The following is a 21,794-nucleotide window of genomic DNA, read 5'->3' on the forward strand; positions in this document are numbered from 1 at the left end:
CTAGGCACTGTGCCTCATGGATAATACGGCCCTGCCTGACAGTTAACCCCAAATGAGTTAAGAGTTGGGGCTAGCGGCATCTGGGCAGGCGAGGACGTCTGCACCAAAGGATCCATAGACCGGCGCTGGGTGCAAGTCGCTCCCGGGCTTCTGGTGAAGCTGTGGGCCAAAGGAAATGTCGGGCAATGGGGCTGATGGCAGGATGCTATGGGGCCCAGCAGCCAGCTCCAGACACTACTCCACACCAGCCCTCCCACCCCCACTCCCCTGGCCACGCCGCTTGGCTCACACGTCTGCAACACGGCAACACACAGCTTTTCTGCACACACACACACACACACACACGGGGCAGCCCCCGGTGCAATGCCCCTGGCTGCATGCACGCGGCAGAGCGTGAGCCTTGCACGTTGCGTTGCATTGCATTGCATGGCATGGCAGCAGGACGAGGCAGCTCCTTGCACGCCCACACACCCCGCGCACAGCTGACGTGTAACGAGAGGAGCCGCGCGGGTGCAAGGGGCCGGGCCTGCGGGACGTACATTAGCCGCGACAGGCGGCGGGCGGAGGGGATCATGGCTGCAGCAGGGGCCGGGGCGGGGGGGGGGCCGCGGCCGGGGGCGGAGGAGCAGCAGCAGCAGCAGCAGCAGCAGCCGCCCCCCCCGGCCCAAGCCCCGCAGCCCCCGGAGCAGCAGGGAGAGCAGAAGCCCCAGCTCCAGCCGCCGCCCCAGCCGCAGCCGCCCCAGCAGCTGGGCCAGGAGGATTTCTCCTTCCTGCCACTGGTCCACGATATCATCAAATGGTGAGTAAGGTGCCAGTGCATTGCTCCCCTCCCCCCCAATTCTCCCCCCAGCGCCCCCCCCCCCCGTATCCTGCCCCCCAGCGCCCCGCTGTGCTGAGAGCGCTGGGGTTCCCCTTGCCCTTTCCATGTCTGGGGTTCCCTGCGCCCTGCAAGGAGCAGAGAGTCACTAGGGCCCCCCCTGGGTACAGAGCTACCCTGTCCCTCCTTCTCCCCAGCAGAGAGGGAGGGGATGGACCCGCCTGGCATTGCGGAGGGTGGAGGTCACTAGGGTTCTGGGGATCCCCTCCATCCCCAGTCCTCTGCCCGGCGCCAGCCCCGCCACAGAGGATGGCCAAAGCCGGGAGGCCTGGTTTGGGCTGCCCTCCCCTGTCCTCTTCAGCCGGGGGGGGCATCCATGGCAGAGACAGTGTTCCTAGCATGGCACCTGCTTTCTGGGGCCCAGCAGGGCATTCTGGGCTTGGTTATGCTTGGGGGTGCCATAAATCACTTGGGACAAGGAAGGTGATGGGGGTCCTGCTGCATGGATGGTAAAATGTAAAGAACATAGAGGGTGATGGATGGAATTCCTTCTGCAACGCCTTCGGTCCTAATTTCATGAGGCCCTTTAACGTCAGACTTGATTAGTTTTAAATTATTTCCCTTAAATTTTGATGCAGCTTGATCTAATTGTACCTTCCTGGCATTGATACTGTGGGCCAGAGTCTCCCTTGGGGGCAAATCAGGGCAGCTGCTATGAAGTTTACACCTGCTGAGGATCCAGCCCAGAGCGTCTGAAGAAGTTTGTCTCAAGTTGGCAAAACTTCTGTGTTCAAAGCGGCCTCGTGCGACTCACGCCAAGCAACGCACTTTAAAATCAGGCCTCGTTTCCCTCGTGATCAGAGATCGGTAGCTGACCCGTGCCTGAATTGTAAACCTGGCATCTAAAAATCAATGTCCAGTTTGGATTTGAGTGGCATGTAACTGGGCCAGACAAACACACAGTCCTGATGGCAGTGGCTTAGTCAGCACGGGCCACGTCAAGAATGTTTCCCTGATATCGCTCCTTAAAAAGAGGGTGATAGATAGTGTCATGGTAGTGATTGGAATTTCGTCTGTCTGATTCGGAATCAGCGTTTGGACAAATATATTGGTCCGGAGTCTATTTGGGGCCACTAGAATATTTTGCCCCTGACATTCTGGTAACCCTCTTTTAACGTTTTTTGTTTGGGTGAAGCCCGGCTTGGCTTAGCATCCCTGGGAACCGAAGACCGCCAGGTGCACACAGAACAGGGTCAGCTCCTGCCACACTGCCCCACCCTTGTGCTTTAACCCTGTTCTGCAAGGAGCAGTTGGAGGGGCTAGTAAAGTGGAGAGGGACCCAGAGCTCAAGCCCCAGCCCGAACGTCTACACTGCAGTTAAACAGCCCCTTAGCCTGAGCCCCGCAAGCCCGAGTCAGCTGGCATGGGCCAGCCGCAGGTGTCTAATTGCAGTGTAGATGTACCCACGTGGGCAGGCACATGGAAGGTGGGGCGCACAGGAGAGGGCATAACGGGAGGGATCATTTTGAACTCGCAGGCTGGTGGGTGTCGTGGGAAAGGGGAATTTCAGGAAGGATCTTGGTGGGTGTGCAAAGCGGATTTGGGAGGCCGGGCCTGTTTGCATGGATGGGGCAGCATGGCACAGGGCACAGAGCACAGAGAAGGGGGCGGGAGAAGGAAACAAGGTGTCCTCTTTGGGGTCCCCCCCATGGAGACTACCAGCATTGGAACGAGTTAGCGCCAGCCAGGCTGGTGGTTTTTGCGATGAGAAGGTTTGTCTGCTGGAAACTGGGCTGAGACTCGCCCAACTCATTTCACATAGGTCACCAAACGGCCACCAGCCAATGACCTTCTGACCTAGAGATGAAAGGCCCCAGGTATCCTGTTGTCCATCCCTGGGTCCTTTGATCCCTGTCCACTCACCCTATGTCAATTTCAGCATGATTTTAGCAGCCAGCCTCTCTCTAACGCTAGCATTAGAGAGTGACGCTTCGTACAACTGACGGCTGGGGAGCTAAGCTTTCCCGTGCTGTGGAGTGGCCGTTTGTAGCCCTGGCAGGCTGCAAATGTATCCTCCTTTAAAACGATCCCGTGTCACAGAGTCAGGACTTGAACGTACGGTAGCGAGTCTCAGATCTCCCATGTGCGTTTGTTGTAAACTAACAGACATTCAAGGCCACCCACCCTTGTTTCAATCCCTAGAATTTCATTCAAATTTAGGTTTGCCTGTGCTCTTGTGTAATCTCCGTTGAAAAAGCACCACCACACTCAGGGCTTGATCAAAATTAAGTGGAGTCTTTCCAGGGACTTCAGCAGGATGTGGAGCGGGCCCATCAAGAAGTTAAGGGCCTTATTCTACACTCATAGCGGTGTAAATCAGGAGTGATTCCACTGAAGCCTGAAAAGTAACACGAGCGTGAGAACAGGAAGGGGCCAGTGAAGGATTAGAGGAACTCGATTCTCTAGGAGTGGCTGTACCTGCAGTTGTTCAGTTCTACCTGGATGTTTTTCTACAGCTGACCAGGAGATGGATGCCTGCTCACTGACAGCTCATTTACAGTGTCCAGCTGCAGTTTTATTCACAAGGCAGTGATGACTATTTTGCTGGTAAAATGTCTTGCCTGAGGAAGCTTGGAAAGAATGAGTATTCAGTCAAATGGGCGCCATCTGGTCGAAGGTTTCCCTCTGGGCTGTGTCATTTTCTCCCGGAGTTGTAATTGAGTCCCCTCTGCCCCTGCAATGCCATGCCGGTTTTATTTTTAGAACTGGCTATTGAAAAGGCTTCGGGTTTTTCAAAGGCCTTTATAAACCCACTGTAGCCATTAGCAGTAGTTTGCCAAAGCAGGGAAGCAAATTCGTACTTGTTCCTCTGAGCCAGGTGAGACTTTTCTAAGTGTTAACAATGGCAGAGCAGATGCTAATGAGCAATCAGTGCAGAAGCTTCCCCGGCATGAAGTGAAGCAGCTATTTTAAAAAATGGAGCGTGTTGAGGAAGCAATGTGCTGTTTTTAAAATAGGGCATCGTCTCTCCTTTCCGGGGGTGTTAATGTCCCCTGAGAGAGAGTCCTTTTGAATCTGTGGAGCACTGTTTTCTCTGGCATTTTTTTTCCCCCCCCCCCCCCCCCCCCCCAAGAAATGTGTTTTTTAGCCTGAACGGCCGTGTGCATCTGATTCCTGTCAGCTATCGCTGATGCTGTTGTTTATTAATGATTTGTATTACAAGCCCCAAACCAAAATCAGAGCTCCATGGTGCTAGGTGCTGTACATACATATAGTAAGAGACAGTCCCTGCTCTGACAGCGCACAGTCTAAGTAGAGAAGACAGGCAAAGGGCAGGAGGGGAAACTGAGGCACAGAGGGGGTGACTTGTCCAAGGTCCCGTAGCAGGTCAGTGGTGGAGATGGGAATAGAGACTGAGTCCTTGCCTGCTGGACAATGCTACCTCAAAACAGATTTTATTCCATCCCAAGCAGGGCTGGAATAACAGAGGACGCTGCAGGTCAGGACTGAGGGGTACCAGCTTAGCTGGAGGTAGGGAGCTGAGGACTGCAGTAGCAGGGGTGGCTGCAGAGTCGCATTGGCAGAGCTGCGTGTGGGGTGGCAGGCTGAAGGCAGCAGGCTGTGTTGCAGGTTAGGACGGAGGTGTGTTGGAGCTGCAGGTCAGGAGTGCGAGGCGTAAGCAGAGCTGCATTGGGGAAAATGTGTGCACACAGTTTCCCCGCCCTGAGCCTAGCTCCTGTCAGCTCTCTCGGTCCCTCCTCCTCTCTCCTGCTCGTTGAAGTTGACACCATTTTTTCACAACTGGGAAGTGCAACGGGAGGTGACACCTGTGAGCATGAATCACCGAAGCTGGAGTTGGGAGAGACCTTCTAGGGCCGTGGCCATCAGCATCACTGCCTGGCTGCTAGGGCGGCAGGGGGCCCAGGTTCAATCGGACCTTCCGGGGTGGGGAAAAAAGAAAAGCAGCAGGGGCTGAGGGTGAGTCTGGCCAGCTCCCGGAGGCACAGTGTGCATCGTGTCGTGCTGAGCGGCCGGTCAACGAAGGTCATTGAAAGGTTCCAGAAGAGATCCCATGTGGCCTTTCTAGCCAGAGGACCATGGTAGAAACATTGGACTTCTTTAAAGGGAGCGGGATGGGGGTTTAACAGGGGAAGAAGTTGGCTTGATTCATGCTAACGTTAGAGCCTCAAGTGGTCTGCTCCTGACCCATGTGACTCCCGTGCATGCATGCATGCGTGTGTGTGTGTGTGTGCGCGCGCGCATGCACACCATGCAATGAGACCCACAGAGCAAGAGCAGTCGTGTGGCTGGAGGGCCGGCATCACTGCCCAAAATACCAGCAGTCATGTCAAGTTGGGCATCCGTAGCTAACCGCCCGTGGCTGTGCCCCTCTTCTCTGGGTGGATGTATGGAGGTGGGCGGGCCAGTGGAGCGCATTCCTGCTGGATTCCAGTGGGCGGCTCCCATGGAGTCCGGGTAGGGCTGGACGTAGCTCTGGGTCTTTCTGATGCAAATGTGACCAGTTGTCTCTGCTCTCTACCTCCCCGCAGCATGGACAAGGACAGCCAGGATGTCCACCAGGTGCTGAACGAACTCAAGAGCAAATTCCAGGAGATGAGAAAGGTGATCAGCGCCATGCCAGGCATTGGTCTGAGCCCCCAACAGCAGCAACAGCAGCTGCACAGCCTGAGGGAACAGGTCAGGACCAAGAACGAACTGCTGCAGAAATATAAGAGCCTCTGCATGTTTGAAATCCCCAAGGAGTAGGAGGGAAGGGCCAGGCTGGGCCCCTGCTGCATGGGACTGCTGGGAAAGCGAGACACCGTCTCTCCTTTTTTGTCATCTTACTACAATGCTCCTGCCATGTGAATCACAGCCATAAGACATTAAACCAGGAGAACATTGTGTACCTCACGTATGATGATTACAGCCCTACGTTCACTTTGATCTGCTGTGGGGCTGTGTGTATTTATATCTCTCTCTTTCTTCTGGAGCAGGTCTTTTTCTTTTTTTAATGCAAGCGAGCAGGCGGGATTACGCTTCCCCCTCGCTATAAAGAGGAAATTATCTGGTGGTTACATTACCGCCTGCAGCCAGAAAGAGGGTGCATTTTCTTTCCTTCTGTCCAAATCTGCGCAGGGCAAAGGGATGAGAGAACTGGAAGGAGCAGAATGGAGCCTCCTGTCCTGCTCCCCCTGAGCCGATTGCAGCGTGTGTGTCTGGAGAGAAATGATGGGTTTCAACTGCTTTTGTATTCATCCATTTTGGGGGAGGAGAGGGGGGAGGAGGGGAAGATAAGTGATGCTTGTATCTGAAATGATCCAAGTAAAGATTTGAAAACTCTGAGTGGCACTTCTTGCATATATCCTGAGCATGTGAGGACAGCACGGGGATATCCTTCTGAAAGCACAGGAGACCACGGAGCTGTTCTGGGTGCTTTTTCCTTGCATTGCTTTTCTTAACCTCAGGGCTGGGGCTAAATAGCCTCGTAGATCTGGGCCGGGAATTTGAAAGGAATGGTCAATGCTCAACTCTGAGTGAATTTCACTTGGCTTTAGGTGCCTGCCTCCCTTCGTCTCCTTTGAAAATCCCCAGCTCACATAGGCTGTGTCACTCCATCTTGCCCTGGGGTCAGCCTGGAGTAACCCTGTTGACAGTAGTGGTCATTTCACTGTCCATCCGCGTGGCTGAGAGCAGACTCTGAGTCCGCTCTCGGAGGCCAGCAGCATACTCCCAAATACCGTAACAGAGGACAGGATCGCTGCTTGCCTCCCCGGGCCTCTTCCTGCATTTGGCACACTTGTCCTCTGGTGTGTTAAAACACCCCAGCTGTGCATGGAGATGAAGTGCTTTGTGCAGACCCATTGCAGGATACCGGGACCCGGACAAGAATCTAGTAAACAGCCCCGTGGAGATGGGGAGGCAGTTTGGCCCTAGAGCCAACCAGCAGCAAGTGGGCCATTGAAGTCAGTGGAGCTGCACCAGGGAAGGACTGGGCCCATTGATAAGATGGTGACTCTGAATTAAGGCCTCCAACCTTTCCTTTCTTGAGGTTTGGTTGCAACTCCAGTTTCAGGGCACAGACCTGGAACGTGGACTGCCACGTGAGTGAGGTTTGCAGGATCAGGGCCTTGGTCACAAGTATAAAAGTAGTTGTGGGTCCATTTCCCTCCCACCATGGACACTGCAGCATAACAGCTGGTCTCTGCTTAAGGGGACCCTGGGCCTTGCCCAGGACTGAGATGTACTGGCTGGGTGAGGGGAAGCTTGCGCAATGCCAGCCATTACTGAAGCTAGCTGCAGCCAGGCCTGTCTTTCCTTTGCTTGCACAAGAAGAAAATTCACCTCCCTTCCCCTCCCCAACATTTCAACTGTATAAAGTAGAGGCAGGAGGAAAAGGAGCTGGGAAGGGGCAGAGGGCAGTGAGTGCTTGGTTGGAATATGGGCAGTCGTGGATTAAGCCATTGTCTAGCTCATTTAATAGAGTGAGGAGGGGAAGCCAGTTCCGGACCTTAGTCATACCCAGATGTAAACACATTGGCTTCACTGCAGTGGCATCCAGAGCTGAGAATCTGTCCCATGGGGTTTCCAGGGAAGTAACTGAGGGCAGAACAGGCCCATCCAGTGACAGCTCATGAAAAGAGCTGAGTGTTGGATCCTGTTAAAATAGAGCCAGGGCCGCTTGCTGAGTTCCAGCTCGGCATTTCTGGCTCTGCACTCCCCTGTTATGGGAAGTGGAGGTAAACACTGTTATCATACGCGATCTCAGTAAGTAGCGCTGTATCTCACTGGCTAATAAAAGTGTTGTGTGTGCAGTTTCAAGCATGTGTGCCCAGGGTTGGCTGGGTCCCAGCCTTTCTGGTGAAGTGCTCTTATAAATTATGATGAAATACTGTTCCAGTCAGTACAGTGCAGGTTATTTGCATATAGCGCAAGGTTGCAGGAGAAACAAGTAGATTTCCCAGGAAGACCGAGAGCTCATTCCCTGTTAAGAGCAGCGACAAGAGCTGTTTTGAAATTGCTTTCTGTTTATCAACCAGGGACACTGGGCTGGGATAGTCCAAATTACCAGGCGCTTGCATATTATAAGATACTCTGCACCTCACCTCAAATAGTGCAAAGCCAATTTCTTTAGGAAGCCACAAAGGTGGCACTGGGTAAACCTTTCTTGTTCCAGTGCAAGAGACCTGATCATAAACTGAACCCAGGCAGTGCATTTCTGCCAACCAGTGTCTAAGATCAGTAAAGTAGGCACCAATTTCACATGGAGAAATAATTCACTGTTTTCAATATACATGCTGGTGAACTGCACATACTAAAGTGATGGAAGACTTAGCTATTAATCTGATGAGGTATTGCAGGTGAAAGGGACCCCTTCAATTTAAAATTGTCAGATTTAAAAAAAAAAGATATTAAAAGTTGTTTCAGGTGCTACATCAGGCTCCCTGCCTATTTTTGTGGTTTCATAAACAATTTTTCCTAATCCTTTAATTAAAAATGTATTTCTCTCCCCTATTGCAGGGGTAGGGGGGCAAGGGAAATAACACGGGAAACTGACTATTGAAACAAAGAAACCCACTAAACACAAAAGGCCTAACTTTTCAAAGGATCTGAGAAAGTAAAACAAACTAGAAAAAAAATTATTCCTCCCCCATTTTTTTTCCAGTTCTGGCAGTCTGGGCTGTTACTTGTAACGGTAGTTCTTTCAAATGCAAGTAGGATTTTTTTTTTTATTGGATTGTTTCCTTTAGTTGTGATGCGAAGGAAAAAAAAAAAAAGGTATTGCTGATTTGAGTGCAAGTTAGTCTTTGTAAAAGCCTTTTATTATTGAACTGTGTGTATTTCAAGTGTGAAAAACAGGCTGAGAAAATATTTTCTATTACTGGATTGGCTGGCCCCAGGAACCCTTGCCAGGGATGAGTAAATTTAATTTATTATGAAGTTATCATGTCTCATTTTACCCATGATAAATGCCCTGCTGTGATTTATGATCGCATGCACTTAGAGACGAGGCTCTTAAATATTTCACTTCTCCATCTGCCCTATAGGTGTCATTCCATGGTTCAATTCAATGTAATTAAAAAAGTTTTAGCCCTTCTGTGCGGGTAACACAATTCCCTCTAATTACTTTGCGATATTGAAAATAATCTTGTCAAGCACTTTCAGAAACAGGAACCTTTGCACGGGGGATGAAGTGGAAGTGTGTATGTAGAGGAAAAGTTTTTATTTATAAACACATCTGATCAGTTTGACTGTAGGTTCCCCCTTTCCCCCCCATAAGCTGAGGCTTTGATAATACTGAAAAACACAATGAGGAACTAAAGACAAACCCACAAAATGATTAATTTTAAAAAAGGTTTTATTTTGTAGAAAAAATAGTAAACTTAAAACATGGAGTGTCACCACTGTAGAAAACACTTGAATAAGATTTTGTTCATGTCCAAGACAAACACTATTCTACATAAAGTGCCTATTTTAAAAAATGCTTCCCCCCCCCCAATCAGACAAGACAAATGTAAACAAGTCAGTTTTTGACACCCACCCATCTCTGCTTTTGTAAGAGGGGCCTGCCAAATGTTCGCAACAGGCAGAATGGTCCTCCAGCAGCAATCCTGGCTCATAGAAATGCATGTGCGCACACATACACACACATCCCCAAAGTCTCTTTCCAGAGCTCAGCGTTGACTGGTTTCAAGTACAAACCATCTCTTCCCACCCCAAGTCTCTTCTTTAAGGCAGTGCGCTGGGGCCGTGCTGGTAACCATGGGAAGGTGCCTTAGAGTCAATGTCTTTCCACTCCCAGGCTCATCATCTGTGCTCACAAAGTCCTCGGCCATTCAACCTTTGGGCGGGGAGGGTGTCCCCAGCATCAGCAGCAGGCCCCCTCCCATTGCACCCCAAAAATGTGTGCAGAGAGTAGAAGATGCAAATCATCCCCCTGGGGCAGATGCCACCCCTGGGCAGCCAGAGTTTATAAAACAAGTTTCCCCCCATCTCTCTCCCTCCCTGCTTGGGGAGGGGTGGCAGGAGACTCCTAGCTGATCACACAGCGCTCCTTGTCCTTGGTTTGCCCGCCGCCGATGGCCTTTTCCCGGATGTACATGAGGTCACTGTGCACGCTGGGCCGGCGGGCGAACGGGGCCACGATGCCAAAGGCTTCCCCGCTGCTGCCCTCGGCCCCATCCTTCAACAGCTTCTTGCCTTTGAGCGCTTTCTTGTGCAACATGTCACAGTACTGCACCGAGACCTTACGGTGCAGGTCCGGGCTCATCTCGCTGGGCAGCTTGGCCATGGCAAAGAGGGCTTGAAACATCTGGTCCAGGCAGCTGTTCTTCTTGGCCGAGATCTCGAAGTAGGCGCATTTGTTAGGGTCTGCCCCAACCAGCTGCTCGATCTCCCTGGGCTCAATCTCCCTGTAGAAGTCTCGGTCGCCTTTGTTGCCGCAGATGACTAGGGGCACCTCCATGTTCTCCTTGGTCTTGTTCTTTAGGCATGACTTGGTCTCCAAGATCTGCTGCTTTAGCCGCTGCACCTCCTCAAAGGAGTCCCGGTTATCCAAGCTGAATACCAGGATGAAGACATCTCCTACAGAAGAGAGGGCACAGACAGAGAGCATGTTAGGATCTGGTTCAGGATGGAGGCAGAGTCCCGTCCCTAATCAGCTCCCTAACCTCCACACTGCCCTAAGAGCTGTCAAACTACCCACTGCACTGGAAGATGGTACTTCATTGTGTGTTTGTTTCAGGGTTACAAAAGGTGGGGAGGGCTCTTGAAAAACAAAATCACCAAAAAATGCGTTAGGTAATTTATGGACAGCCCATAACTAACCATGGCACTAGCCAACAGCAGCACTCTGCACTTCCCACCTCCCAGTGTTTGCTCCCAAGTTTGCCTAGGGAAATCAAGTCTGCAAACTCCCCACACTAGCATGCAAATCCCAGCCAGCTTGGAAGGGGTTGGCTTGGCTTGGGAGGGTGCTGGGGGGGGGGGAGAGAAGCAGCCACAGACTTTGCTGTGCGTTTAGATTTACGATGTAAAGCATGCATACGTGTGTGAGCAACTCACATACCTCAGCCGAGCCCCCCCTGACACACGGGTGCTGGGCAGACACCCTCCCCCGACCCTCGCTCCTTTCGTCTTTCTCTGGGGCTGGGCAAAAGCCTCCCAAGCACTTAGCAACCCGGTACAAAGAGAATTCCCGGCTGCAACTTTCCCCTGCTCTAGATTGTCCCGGTCTCGCCAGGAATTCATCTTTAGCCAAGCGCTGAACTCTCCAGGAACATCAACCCAGCCACCCCAGGCAGCCCTGCCCCGAGCTCTTAGGAACCGGGGGCGGGGTGGGCATTTGCACCAGCAGAATTCCCAGCTGCAACCCGGAGAGACCCGGGGAGCAGCAGCTTCCCCCGCAGCCCGTTGCCGGCCGTACCTGTGAGGATGGAGAGGCGGCGCATGGCGGGGAAGGGGTGGTTGCCGGAGGTGTCCAGGATGTCCAGCTGGTACACCTCGCCGCGGATGCTGTAGAACTTGCGGTGGAAGTCCTCGATGGTGGGCGTGTACTGCTCCTCGAAGCGGCCGCTCAGGAAGCGGGAGACGATGGCCGTCTTGCCCACCTTGGAGGAGCCCAGCACCACCATGCGGTAGCAGTTCTTGGCCGGGATGCTCAGCTCCGACTCGCTCTGACACAGCTTCTTGATCATGGCGGCCGGTCTCATGGGCGGCGAGGGGAGAATGCGGCCGGCGCGGCTCCGGGGGCGCTGGGGACCGGACGGGACGGAGCGAGCGGCAGCTACAGCTCAGCTGGCCGCGAGGGGGCGCCGGTCTCCGTCCTCCTGGGCGAGCTGCGGGGCCAGGCGGGTGTGAGCCGAGACCGAGAGCGGCCGCCGGCTTTATAGCGGCCGCGCCCGCCCCTCGGCCGCGTCACAGCCCGGGGAGGGAGGGAGGCTGCCGGGCGGGGCCGCGTCTCTGCGGACGGACGGAGGGACGGTCGGTCCTGCTGCTGCTGCTGCAGAGCTCCCCCCGGGAGACGGGATCCTCGTGCAACTTCCCTCCCCGGGCGCTCTGCCATTAGTCCCGTTCTCACTCCTGCCCCCACGCTCGATTCGGTGTCACGCCACTTGCCCCTTCGGACACGCCGCACCGGACACGGCCGGAGCAATCCTGCAGCCCGCAGAGTTCCCGGCTGGCTGGGCGGGAGGGAGCCGGGGAGGGGGATCGGACGAGGAGAAGCGGTGGCTGGAGATGTCCTGTTAATTACACACCGGGTAGCTCTGGGGAGACTGTGATGAGCACGGGGTGTGTGTGTGTGTGTGTGTGTGTGTGTGTAAAGTTACTGACCGCATCTACACGCGTGTCTATTTCAGCCCTTGTTACTCGCACGGACGAGCAATGTAGCTACTTTCTCCTCCCAGATCTTGTCTTCCCCTCTTCTCTAAGTTAGCCTCCCCCAACCCAGACACAGAAACCCCTTTAGCGCCGCTTCTCCTGCGGATGGTTCCCGTTTACACGCAGACCCGCGTTTCTATCCGTGGAGGGGGAAGGAAACACACCGGGTTTGGCGGGGTGGTTTCATTCCCGGGGCGTGTCCCCCTCGCTCTGCAAATAAACAGGGTGCAGGGAACGGGACTGATACAACATTTAGCCATTTTTTGGCTGGGAAGCGCCTCCGATCCGTTGCACCCTCCAAACCTCCCGCTGCTGCGGGCAGGGAAGCGTTTGTGGTGCATTGGTTGGGATCAGGCTCTTTTCTTTCTTGTATTGCCTGCTGCCGTTCACCGACGAACAGCCACTCGCCTGGGGAAAGCAGTGCAAAAAGAGGGAAACTTTAACCGACAAGAAGGCTCGTCTATCTCATTACGCCTTCTGCCATGTGATTTATGTGCTGTTGTACTCACCGTTTTCAAACAGTACTGAAAAGTGTGCAAGGAAAACAATGATACAGGGAAAACAAAACTCAAAGAAAGAAACTCAAAGAAATCCGGATTGCCGGGTGTCTTGTAATGCACCGTGTTTCCGCTAGAGGACAGCAGAGGGTGTTGTTGGCTTGTGCCTTTCCCTCTGAAGCGAAGTAAGAGTTTCTCCAGCCTGCCCCAGCTCTTGCAAAAAGCCCCCGAGCAAACCGATTTTAGGTGAGCACAGGGGGAAACCCACAGACTCCGTCATCCACGCAGGTGACTGCAGAGAATCAGGTGCCAATTAGCAGGACATGAAAAAAGGGCTTGAAACAAAATTGCCCTGGGGCCAGGCTGCCGCAAGCTGCTCAAAAAAAGTGAGCCACGTGCATTGCCGTGTGCAAGTGCGGGGAGAGCTGAGACCGCCAAAGGGAGTGGGGGAGCCAGCACAAGGGAGCGCTTGACTAATTCGCAGCCTGCCGTCTGCAGCCAGGGATGTTATGGCAGGTCTCCAACCCGCTGGCGTGGCCTACCTCGCTCCACGGGCGGGGCTTGTGTAGGCCTTGAGTTAGTGAGATACTTGTGCAAGGGTGTAAGCTTCAAGCATCTGAGAAGGAGCAGGGCCACTGAAGTCACTTGCTTCAGTAGAACTATTCATGGGATTAAAGTTCTCCAGTTAATCAGGATGATTGCCGGAGTGCCAGCCACGATCAGGCCTCAGAGTGCTAGGTGCTGTACAAACACAGAGCAACAGATAGTCTGTATCTAGAAAGAGTTTATAGTCTAAACAGATAAGACAGAGGAGAAGGGGCTAGAATCTACTCCCTTGCTTAAGTATCCCATAGAATCAGGGGCCCCCTGGGGAAGTATTTACCCTTGTTGAACTGGAATGCTATGGGAGTCTCACCATGCTGGTGCAGGCTAGGATCACCACTGCTGTAGCAATTCTTGTCTGCGGGCTACAGTTCAGAATCACTGGCATGCCCCTTTCTTGATCAAGAGGGATGGACCCACACCATTGCTAAAGTCTGAATGCTCTGGGTGTGGGGCACAGAGATGAGCTGGCTTGGCTAAAAATCCCATGTGGCTTTGATTGTAGGTCAGATCCTGTATTGGAAGGGTTTATTTTCAGATGTGGCTCAAGATGGTAGAACCTCCCCTCCCCGAACATCTGACCTTATGAGATTTACAGATTTAAAATGGTGGACATGTCACAAGAACAGCTCATGAAAAATCTGATGCCATTGAACCTAACCTTGCATTGGCCTTAAATCTGGACCCCCAACCTAACCATAATCCAGAAACTAAACTAAACACTGGCCAGCCCTATAGCTATAAAATGCATCTGCCCTCTAGGGTGGAATTTAGCAGTTATTTAAAGAGCCCATGGACACACAGTTGTCTGATGCTGGGAAACATCATACCAGTTGAAGTTGCAAGGGGGATTTTAGGAAGAGAGAGTATGATTTATTGATCTGTAAATGAGAGTGCCAGGAGATTTATTTTTATGATCCTAAACCAAAAGTGTATCAAGCCCTGAAATAATAAAGATCACTTCATAGAAGTGGTTGATTGAAAACAACAAGGAAGCTAGGAAGTGCCTGTTCTTCCAGGAGAGACAAATCGAACACCTCGATCAGGATTTATCGCTAACCACATACGTATTAAGCGCTCCCAGAGGGAGTAAAAATAGCCTGTTCAAAGCCTCCTCTCAAGTTAGCTGTTCTCAGTAAGTGGAAAACCCATTTGCTCCCTTGATGAGGCTCCTTGGTGATAGGAAAGGCAGCATGTTCTTCAGACAGAGACAGCTATATGTCATCGACACGGTGAACAGCGAAACCAGGTGCCTAGAAATCTTGGCGAAGGCTGAAGTTGCAGGTAGGACCAGGAATAAGCTTGAATTTTCCATTCGGGTGCAAGTTGGAAGCAGGATGTGAACAAACTGGAGGGAGTCCAGAGGAGAGCAACAAAAATGATAAGAGGTTTAGCAAACATGACCGATGAGGTAAGAACTCGACATGTTTAGTCTAGAGAAGAGAAGGCTGCCGGGGGAGATAGTAGCCTTCAAATATGTAAGAGATTGTTTATAAAGAGGACGATGATCAATTGTTCTCCATGTCCACTGAAGGTAGAACAAGAAGTAATGGGCTTAGTCTGCAGCAGGGAGATTTGGGTTCGATATTAGGGAAAACTTTCTAACTAGAAGACTAGGTAAGCTATGGAACAGGTGACTTAGGGAGGTTGTGGAATCCCCGTCACTGGAAGTTGTTAAGAAGTGGTTAGTCAAACACTTGTCAGGGATGGGCTCCCTATATTTAATCCTGTCCCAGTGGGGTAGGGGGATGGACTAGATGACCTCTTGAGGTCCCTTCCAGCCCCACATTTCTGTGATTCTATGAGCCTGCAGCTGGTTGAGATGCCCTGTCCTATGGCTGAAACGGCTGAGGACACCTGGGTATCTTCTGCTAACCATGCCTTGGTGGGACCATTCAGGCCCAGGGAGATCTCAGTGCAGGGCCATCCGACGCACTGACCTTCCCAGTCAGACAAACCCCAACTATGTAGTTTTTCAGGATACGGTGCCAGGTTCATTTGTTTTCCCAGCTGGGGTTGGCTACATCCCAAGATGGTGGAGACCAGCCTCTGCCAAAAGACAGCAGCAAATGACAGAGATACATACAGAACCCAGAAGTTCTGACTCCCACACCCCCTCTGGTCTAACCACTAGATCAACCTCCCCTCCTTGAGCTGGGAATAGAACCCAGGTGTCCAGTCTTCTTGCTCTAACCATACAACTGCACTTCCTCCCAGAGCTGGAAACTGAACCCTGGAGTCCGGATTCCCAGCCCCCCGCTCTAACCTCTCGTGACAACCCCAAACGTGAGGGACTTCGTTCCTGATGTCACAAGGCTGCTATCCCCACGGGGGCTGCGTTGCTGACTCACCACGTCTTTCTAAAAAGCGCTCCTTTCATCAGCGCGCACCATTACGAGAAGCGCATTGATTCTATTATCCCCCATCACTTAGCTTAATAAAGAGCCCGACATGCACTGTGTGTCATAGTTTTTTTTCATCTCTCTTCATTAAAGGCCTTCTGTTACGTTCCCTCTGAAGCACTGTAATAACATCTCTCCCTGCTGGGACAGAGGAGGCTTGGAAAGCAATTGGTAAATATCACATGGGGCTTTTTCACTCCAATCTTATGACATCAGCATGGGGCCAGTTATGCCCTATGGATCCACAGAGCCATCTTAACATCTTTCTCTCTCTCTCTCTTCTGGTGTTCTTCCCTGGGCCTCTGCTGCTGTCACTTTCTTTCCAGAAACGTCCCAACTTTCTGTACATCCATCCTTTCTCTGAGCTGGCACAGGAGGTGACGGCAGGTCTTCTTGGGGCAGGGCATTAGACAGTGAAATCCTCAGGGCAGGGACGGTCTTTTTGTTCGGTGTTCGTGAAGCGCCTCGCACAACGGGCTCTGTGATTGAGGCCCCACCCACTATTGCAATATGAATACTAAATAATAATACTAATACTTTATAACAACACACTGTTCTTTCCCAAGAGCAGCAACTGGTCATCAAAAGCCAGAAGCAACGCATGGGGCGGGGAGGGAAATGCAGGGTCAGGGTCATGTGCCCCTCCAGATTTGCTACTTGGCTTGTACTGAGCATGCTCACGTGGACTGAGCATGCTCAGTTAAATCTGCTGAAGCCACTGCCCTCACTCTCCTCCCCGCCCCCACTATCAGCAGGTGTAGGTCGGCTCTGTCCAAAACCGAGCACTGGCAGGGTTCTGTAAATCCGTGGGAGGGGGTGCTGTATATTTCATTCCTCCGTCCCCACCCATGCGCCCCCTCCTTCCCGCTCGGCACGTTTCCCTGGATGTTACTATGCCCTGGAAATCTGCTTGTGCCCAGTGCTGTCACTGAAGGCCCTTCCCCATGATTTTCCATGAGCGAAGACTAAAGATCAAAACTCTGCTCTCAGATTCCTGCAATTCCCACTGGCTTCGTGGGATTTGCCCATACACAAGGACAGGGCTTCACCTGAAGCCAGCACTGCAGGACTCACGCATGGCCAAGAGAAAGAGAGAGGTTTAAAACGATGAGGAGAGAAGCTGGAAAGACCCGGCTGTATCTCTACAGCTAAATCCATTGGGGGAAAGCATCTGATTAAATCAAGGCGCAACATCCATTGATTCTATTAATTCCATGTATTATTAGCCTCTCTCATTTTATTAAATCACCTCTAAGACTTTTCAGCAGATGTATGCAATTTGCAGCATATCATTTCTCCCAGCTGGGATGCAATACAGAACCCTAAATAGTGGATTGTGGGGTTTTTTGGTTTTGTTTTTTTTTGCCCATTTCTCGTGCAATGATTTTCATGTATCTTGATATTTTCCCATATTTGTGATTTGGTATATAACAAACTTGAAAGCCTGAGACATCTCTGAATTCCCTCGTTTCTTGAGTCATCGAAGCAGGGAAATCATTAATTATCTTGGAAAAAGGTCTTGAAGTCAATGAGAGTCTGTCAGTGGGCTTTGGATCAGACCCATGGCGTGATTTTTTTCTCCAGACAGCCTGCATTTATTCCCAAAATATTGTCAATTTTTCTGGGATTTTTTGTTTGGAGGGGGTGGGGGAGAGGCAAACGTTTCCATGGCCGTTGCAAATAAGAAGAGTAAAAGAGGCTGGTTATCCACTTTGGCGCGTTCTAGACAAGGTGTCTCAAATTGGACACTGGTTGTGACTGGCGGAAGCAGCGGTGTTCCCGATTCTCACGAGCATTCATATATTTCTTAAAGCTCCAGCTGCTCGGGTCATGTGCAAATATGAGTAGCTCGGCGTCCATTTAAAAGTGTCTCGCCCCCGTGGTTAGGGATAAAATCTTAAAAACAAGACCAGCGAGCAGCCTAGAGGTTCAAAAACCGGAAGATAAATAAAACAACCCCCATTTAAAAAAAAAAAAACCTCATGATATTTAAGGCAATCTCATGGTTTTGGGGGGGCCTGACTCTTGATCTTTGAATGCTGGGGGTTGGCAATACTGACTTCAAGTGTCGCACCTCTAACATAGGAGTTGCTTGGGGTGAGGTTGAGGCAGCCTGAGTGGAGCCCCAGCTATGGGGAACAGGGTTGACACAGCGACCAACAGAGGAGCCGTCTGGAATTTGGGAACTGGACCCCACAACCGTGTTTGGCTGGTGGAAGTGGAGCTACGTGTGTCTGAGCAGAGCAGCTGCTGCCTTTTGCTACATCACACTTTAGGGTTCAAGGTGGACAGGAGCTGTGCTGCTGTTGCGGGAAGTTCACCCGTGCGTGGGAGGTTCTATTTTGAGTTGGCCTCCACCCAAGGTTGGATTTCATCTGTTGTGACCAGATTAGCTACGCAAAGAATATCCTGGGTCCGTGTTTCATGCACCACATGCTGGTTAAGACCATGGATAGGCACCATTCATATTCAGCAAAACTGGCTCTTCATTGGCAAGTACTAGCCCAGCTGTTCCAGCTGCCGCTTACCATTCCAGCCACGTGCACACACACCTACCTCCCGGCCCTTCCTCCACACTCTTCCCTTCTGCAACTCGTGCCCTTCCCTCCAGGTTCCAGGCAGTCTGGGCCCATCGTGTTTCCTCCCAGTAAAGAATTCGCCCACTCCAGAAACCCAAACCCATCTTGGACTGCTCAGACGTGGAAATGCTGTTTTCTCTCTCGGCCCTTCCGCTTCTGACCATAGGGCTCTTTGATGTGTCACAGAGCAGGACAATCCCATCTTTGATGCAAGCAGCTACATGATGATATAATCAAAGAGCTTGGAAGAACACAAGGCTTGGCATAGAAATACTAGGGCAGCCACGGTGAAAGTACTTTGGAAGTTATCTTGGATGGATGGATGGAGGGACAGTCACTCTACAAAGAATCTCCAGAGTGGTATCCAAAGCAGAAGTGCAGTGTGCAGGCAAAGCAGTGCCAGTCTTTACACTAGTGCAGTCATGGTATTGTAGAGATAAGGGATCCGCTAGAAAGGTGGCTAGGAAGAGAGCATTAGCCACATAGCATTGCTTCCAATAGACTTCCCCGGCAATTCATATCTTCTTCCCCAAACTCCCTTCCACCACGTCTGATCAGTGCACATTCCATTTTGAAGTCCATGCCACAATCTCCTGGGCTAGGCCTCTTGCAAGCTGCGTGCATTTCCGGCCTGCCAGTAACCCGCAGCTTGGCCAATGCTTCCAAGAGTGCAGCAGCCTATGGAGATCCTTCTCCTTTGCCTGACTGCACATGGAAGCAGGACCTCCGCCTAGCAGCACGACGGGCTTGGTGCATGAGCTCAGCCAACGAATAAAAAAAAAAAAAAACCCCAAACAGCGAGACTCAGAGCCTGGGTTGACAGACTCAGGCTCACGTTACGGCTCTAAAACCAGGAGTGCAAAGGTTCCTTCTCAGGCTGGAGTCCGGGCTGTGAAGCCCACCTCCTCGCCGGGTTTCAGAACCTGAGCTCCAACCAAAACACAAGGATCGACACGGCTATTTTTAGCGCCAAAGTCCGTAGACCCGAGGCTCTGAGACCTGCTGCCCCGGGTCTTCTTTTGCAGCGTGGCGGTACCCTGAGTGTGTCAGAAGACAGACACCGCGTGCACCATCGCAGACAAGTGCGAGCTTCCTGTGGTGCTCACTCTACATTTTCAGGGCTGTTTTGTTCTTTGTCAGATCCCTGCTGGGTGGCTCTTGTCAGATCTCCCTGCTTTGTCAGCGATCACATTGTGTGCAATGGCATGTTTGCCTTGGGAGATCACCCACTTTAGGTGCTGACCTGGGTGTCTGGGAAACACAGATCATCCACTGAGCGTAGGCGTTTTAAACTGCACCCTGCGAGGCATGCCTTATTTCTCGCCTGACTTGGCCATTTGTTTTCTCCTGGCTTTCCACGCTGGCAGTTGTGAGAGGCATTAGGATATTGCTACTGAACTGAAGATTGTCATTGATTTATTCAGACTCACTCGGGCTTTGGTCTAAGCATCACACATTGCAAAGCTGGCTGCCCTGGAAACACAGGTTCAAATCCCAGCAGGGTTGGCTCATCCTTCTGAGGCAGATAAAAGGAGTTCTATGCAGTTTACAGTGTGCATCTCTTTATTAACAGAGACCTTAAGAACCAGGGTCCGGTCTGCTTTGTGTGAGCATTAGAGAACCCATGGCCTGTATTTGTAAGAATACGGGGTTTGCCCCAGAACATTTTTCCTCTTCCCAGCTATTATGTTCTGCATCTGTTGGGCATTACCCTCCACCCCAGAGGTGGCTGCATTTCAGTGATTACATTTGTAAAGGGCATTGGGCGAATGGCACTAAAGAATTATAATTTAGCATTTATAGTGTGGTAGTGTCTACAGGTGAATGAGGTCAGGGCCCCATTGTGCAAGGTGCTGTACATACATGTTGTAAATAACAGTGCCTGCTCTGAAGAGCTTACAGTCTGAACATGTAGACTCAGGCCCTTTGCCTGGAAACATGCTGGGTTGCTCGCTTTTTTGTTGATTGGCTCCCATCCGGTGAGTGAGGAATAGGGGTGGATGTGAACAGGGCCTGACAGCCACTGACAGTTCAAGGCTCGGAGCACGTGCAGAGTGAAATTCAATACAAGGCTTTATTTTTATCATTAGCAAACACATTAAAAACACATCAAAGGGCCTTAACAACTGTAGTGAAATGTCGGTGCAGGGGGGAAGTCACGCGTGCAATGATCGATAGCCCAGCGCCTTTAATTTCCTTAACTGGCTAGGTAAACACATGTTTATTAACAAAGCACACAATCACATCCGCGGCTTTTGTGGCACTGAACATCTTTTAAATCAATAGTACCCCCACAAACATGAAAACATACTCTGTGACCTTCTCCAACTTGGGTGACGTCAGCAGCAGAGGTAGGGCAGACTGGCCCCATGGCAGCTGGGATTCTGCAAGGACTGGGAGCTGTGAGGGAGATGGGGCGAAATTGACCTCTTCTTGCTGTGTAAGTCTTAAAAAATATGAGCCTCTATAATCACCAGCAGAGCTTGGTGAGTTTTTTTTTCAACGACTAGTAAATTTGCCAAATAATAATTGTTTCAGGGCACTGAACCTATTGATGCATTTGGGTTAAGTGTAGTCAATAGTTTTAGCCATAAATCCCTCCTGCCTTTCCCACCCCAAACAAAAACAAAAAGAAACCTGGAAAAAGAATCCTGGAACTGTTGAAACGTTTCATTTTGACCTTTTCAAACCAAACCGCTTCACGCTTTCGCTTAGCAACTGTTGATTCAAATCGACATTTGAAACATTTTGTTTGACCCAAATGACTTTTTGGGGGGTCTGTTTTGGCAAGAAAAAAACCAGGAGAAAAAATTCAGTTTTGGTTTGAAATGAAGTGACTTTTTTTTCCCGTTTGGCTCCTAACCCAAAAAATCAATGATTCGCTCATTCTATTCATCAGTCTTCCAGGAACCATTGGCAATTAGGGGAAGCCCTGTGAGGTGCTTAGCACGTGGGGCATGATGAAGAACGTGAAATGGCCTCCATGTAAGGCGGAGATTTTTTCTTTGGCCCAGTCATCTTTTTAGCTGGAAAGGGACAGCGAATAACTTAGATTACTAATATCCCCGTCATCAGCTCCTGTTTATCAGGCCTGCCTCCCTACAGTTTGTGTTGATAAGAAACGTGCTGCCCACTCATCCTGGGTGCAGAGCCTTGTTTGACTAAAGACTTTCCTTTAGGAGTGCTGGAAAGGTTGGCGTGAACGGAACACATGCAGTGTGACGCCCCCCACGCTTGGTTTACATGGATGAGGCTGGGACATTGAGAGGACACCATTCAGTAAGGGGGGGAGGGGAAGGAGCTGGTTATGGTAACATATCTCAGTGCTCGGGTAACATTGAAGAGCTTTAATGTTCAGTGTGAGAACATAAAAATAGCCGTGCTGGGTCGGCCCAATGGTCCATCCAGCCCACCTAGTCCTGTCTGTGACAGTGGCCACTACCGGAGCTTCAGGGGCAGTGTACAGAACAGGGCAGTTGTGGAGAGATCCAATCCTGTCTTCCCTCAGCTCCTG

At 51.2% G+C, this 21,794-nt stretch overlaps 2 protein-coding genes across 3 annotated transcripts; one reads left to right on the plus strand and one right to left on the minus strand.

Moving 5' to 3' along the window:
- The first annotated feature begins 431 nt into the window (after positions 1-431).
- MED9 (mediator complex subunit 9) lies at positions 432-6,761 on the plus strand. The gene is made up of 2 exons (XM_067534193.1): positions 432-799; positions 5,368-6,761. The coding sequence occupies exons 1-2, from the start codon at positions 432-434 to the stop codon at positions 5,582-5,584; spliced, it is 585 nt and encodes a 194-aa protein (XP_067390294.1). The 3' UTR covers positions 5,585-6,761.
- Positions 6,762-9,158: 2,397 nt separating this feature from the next.
- On the minus strand, positions 9,159-11,846 carry RASD1 (ras related dexamethasone induced 1). Of its 2 annotated transcripts, none has more exons than XM_067534119.1 (2): positions 11,244-11,819; positions 9,159-10,402 (listed from the first exon to the last, which is right to left on the minus strand). In XM_067534119.1, the coding sequence occupies exons 1-2, from the start codon at positions 11,527-11,529 to the stop codon at positions 9,852-9,854; spliced, it is 837 nt and encodes a 278-aa protein (XP_067390220.1). In that variant the 5' UTR covers positions 11,530-11,819; the 3' UTR covers positions 9,159-9,851. The 2 variants fall into 2 exon arrangements, with proteins under 2 accessions (XP_067390220.1, XP_067390221.1); XM_067534120.1 differs by having other exon boundaries at positions 10,087-10,328; positions 11,244-11,846.
- Positions 11,847-21,794: the final 9,948 nt, after the last annotated feature.

The sequence above is a fragment of the Emydura macquarii genome, unplaced genomic scaffold, assembly GCF_026122565.2.
Source record: "Emydura macquarii macquarii isolate MOO-44397 ecotype Brisbane River unplaced genomic scaffold, CSIRO-AGI_Emac_v2 contig_3390, whole genome shotgun sequence".
Classification (NCBI taxonomy): Eukaryota; Metazoa; Chordata; order Testudines; family Chelidae; genus Emydura; species Emydura macquarii.

What these genes read in the sequence shown, in the direction of transcription:
- MED9 (XM_067534193.1), top strand. Translation starts at nt 432, where the DNA reads ATGGCAGCAGGACGAGGCAGCTCCTTGCACGCCCACACACCCCGCGCA. An exon ending in GTCCACGATATCATCAAATG is followed by an intron (nt 800 to 5,367) that starts GTGAGTAAGGTG and finishes ACCTCCCCGCAG; the next exon opens with CATGGACAAGGACAGCCAGG.
- RASD1 (XM_067534119.1), bottom strand. Translation starts at nt 11,529, where the DNA reads ATGAGACCGGCCGCCATGATCAAGAAGCTGTGTCAGAGCGAGTCGGAG. An exon ending in CCGCCTCTCCATCCTCACAG is followed by an intron (nt 10,403 to 11,243) that starts GTACGGCCGGCA and finishes TCTCTTCTGTAG; the next exon opens with GAGATGTCTTCATCCTGGTA.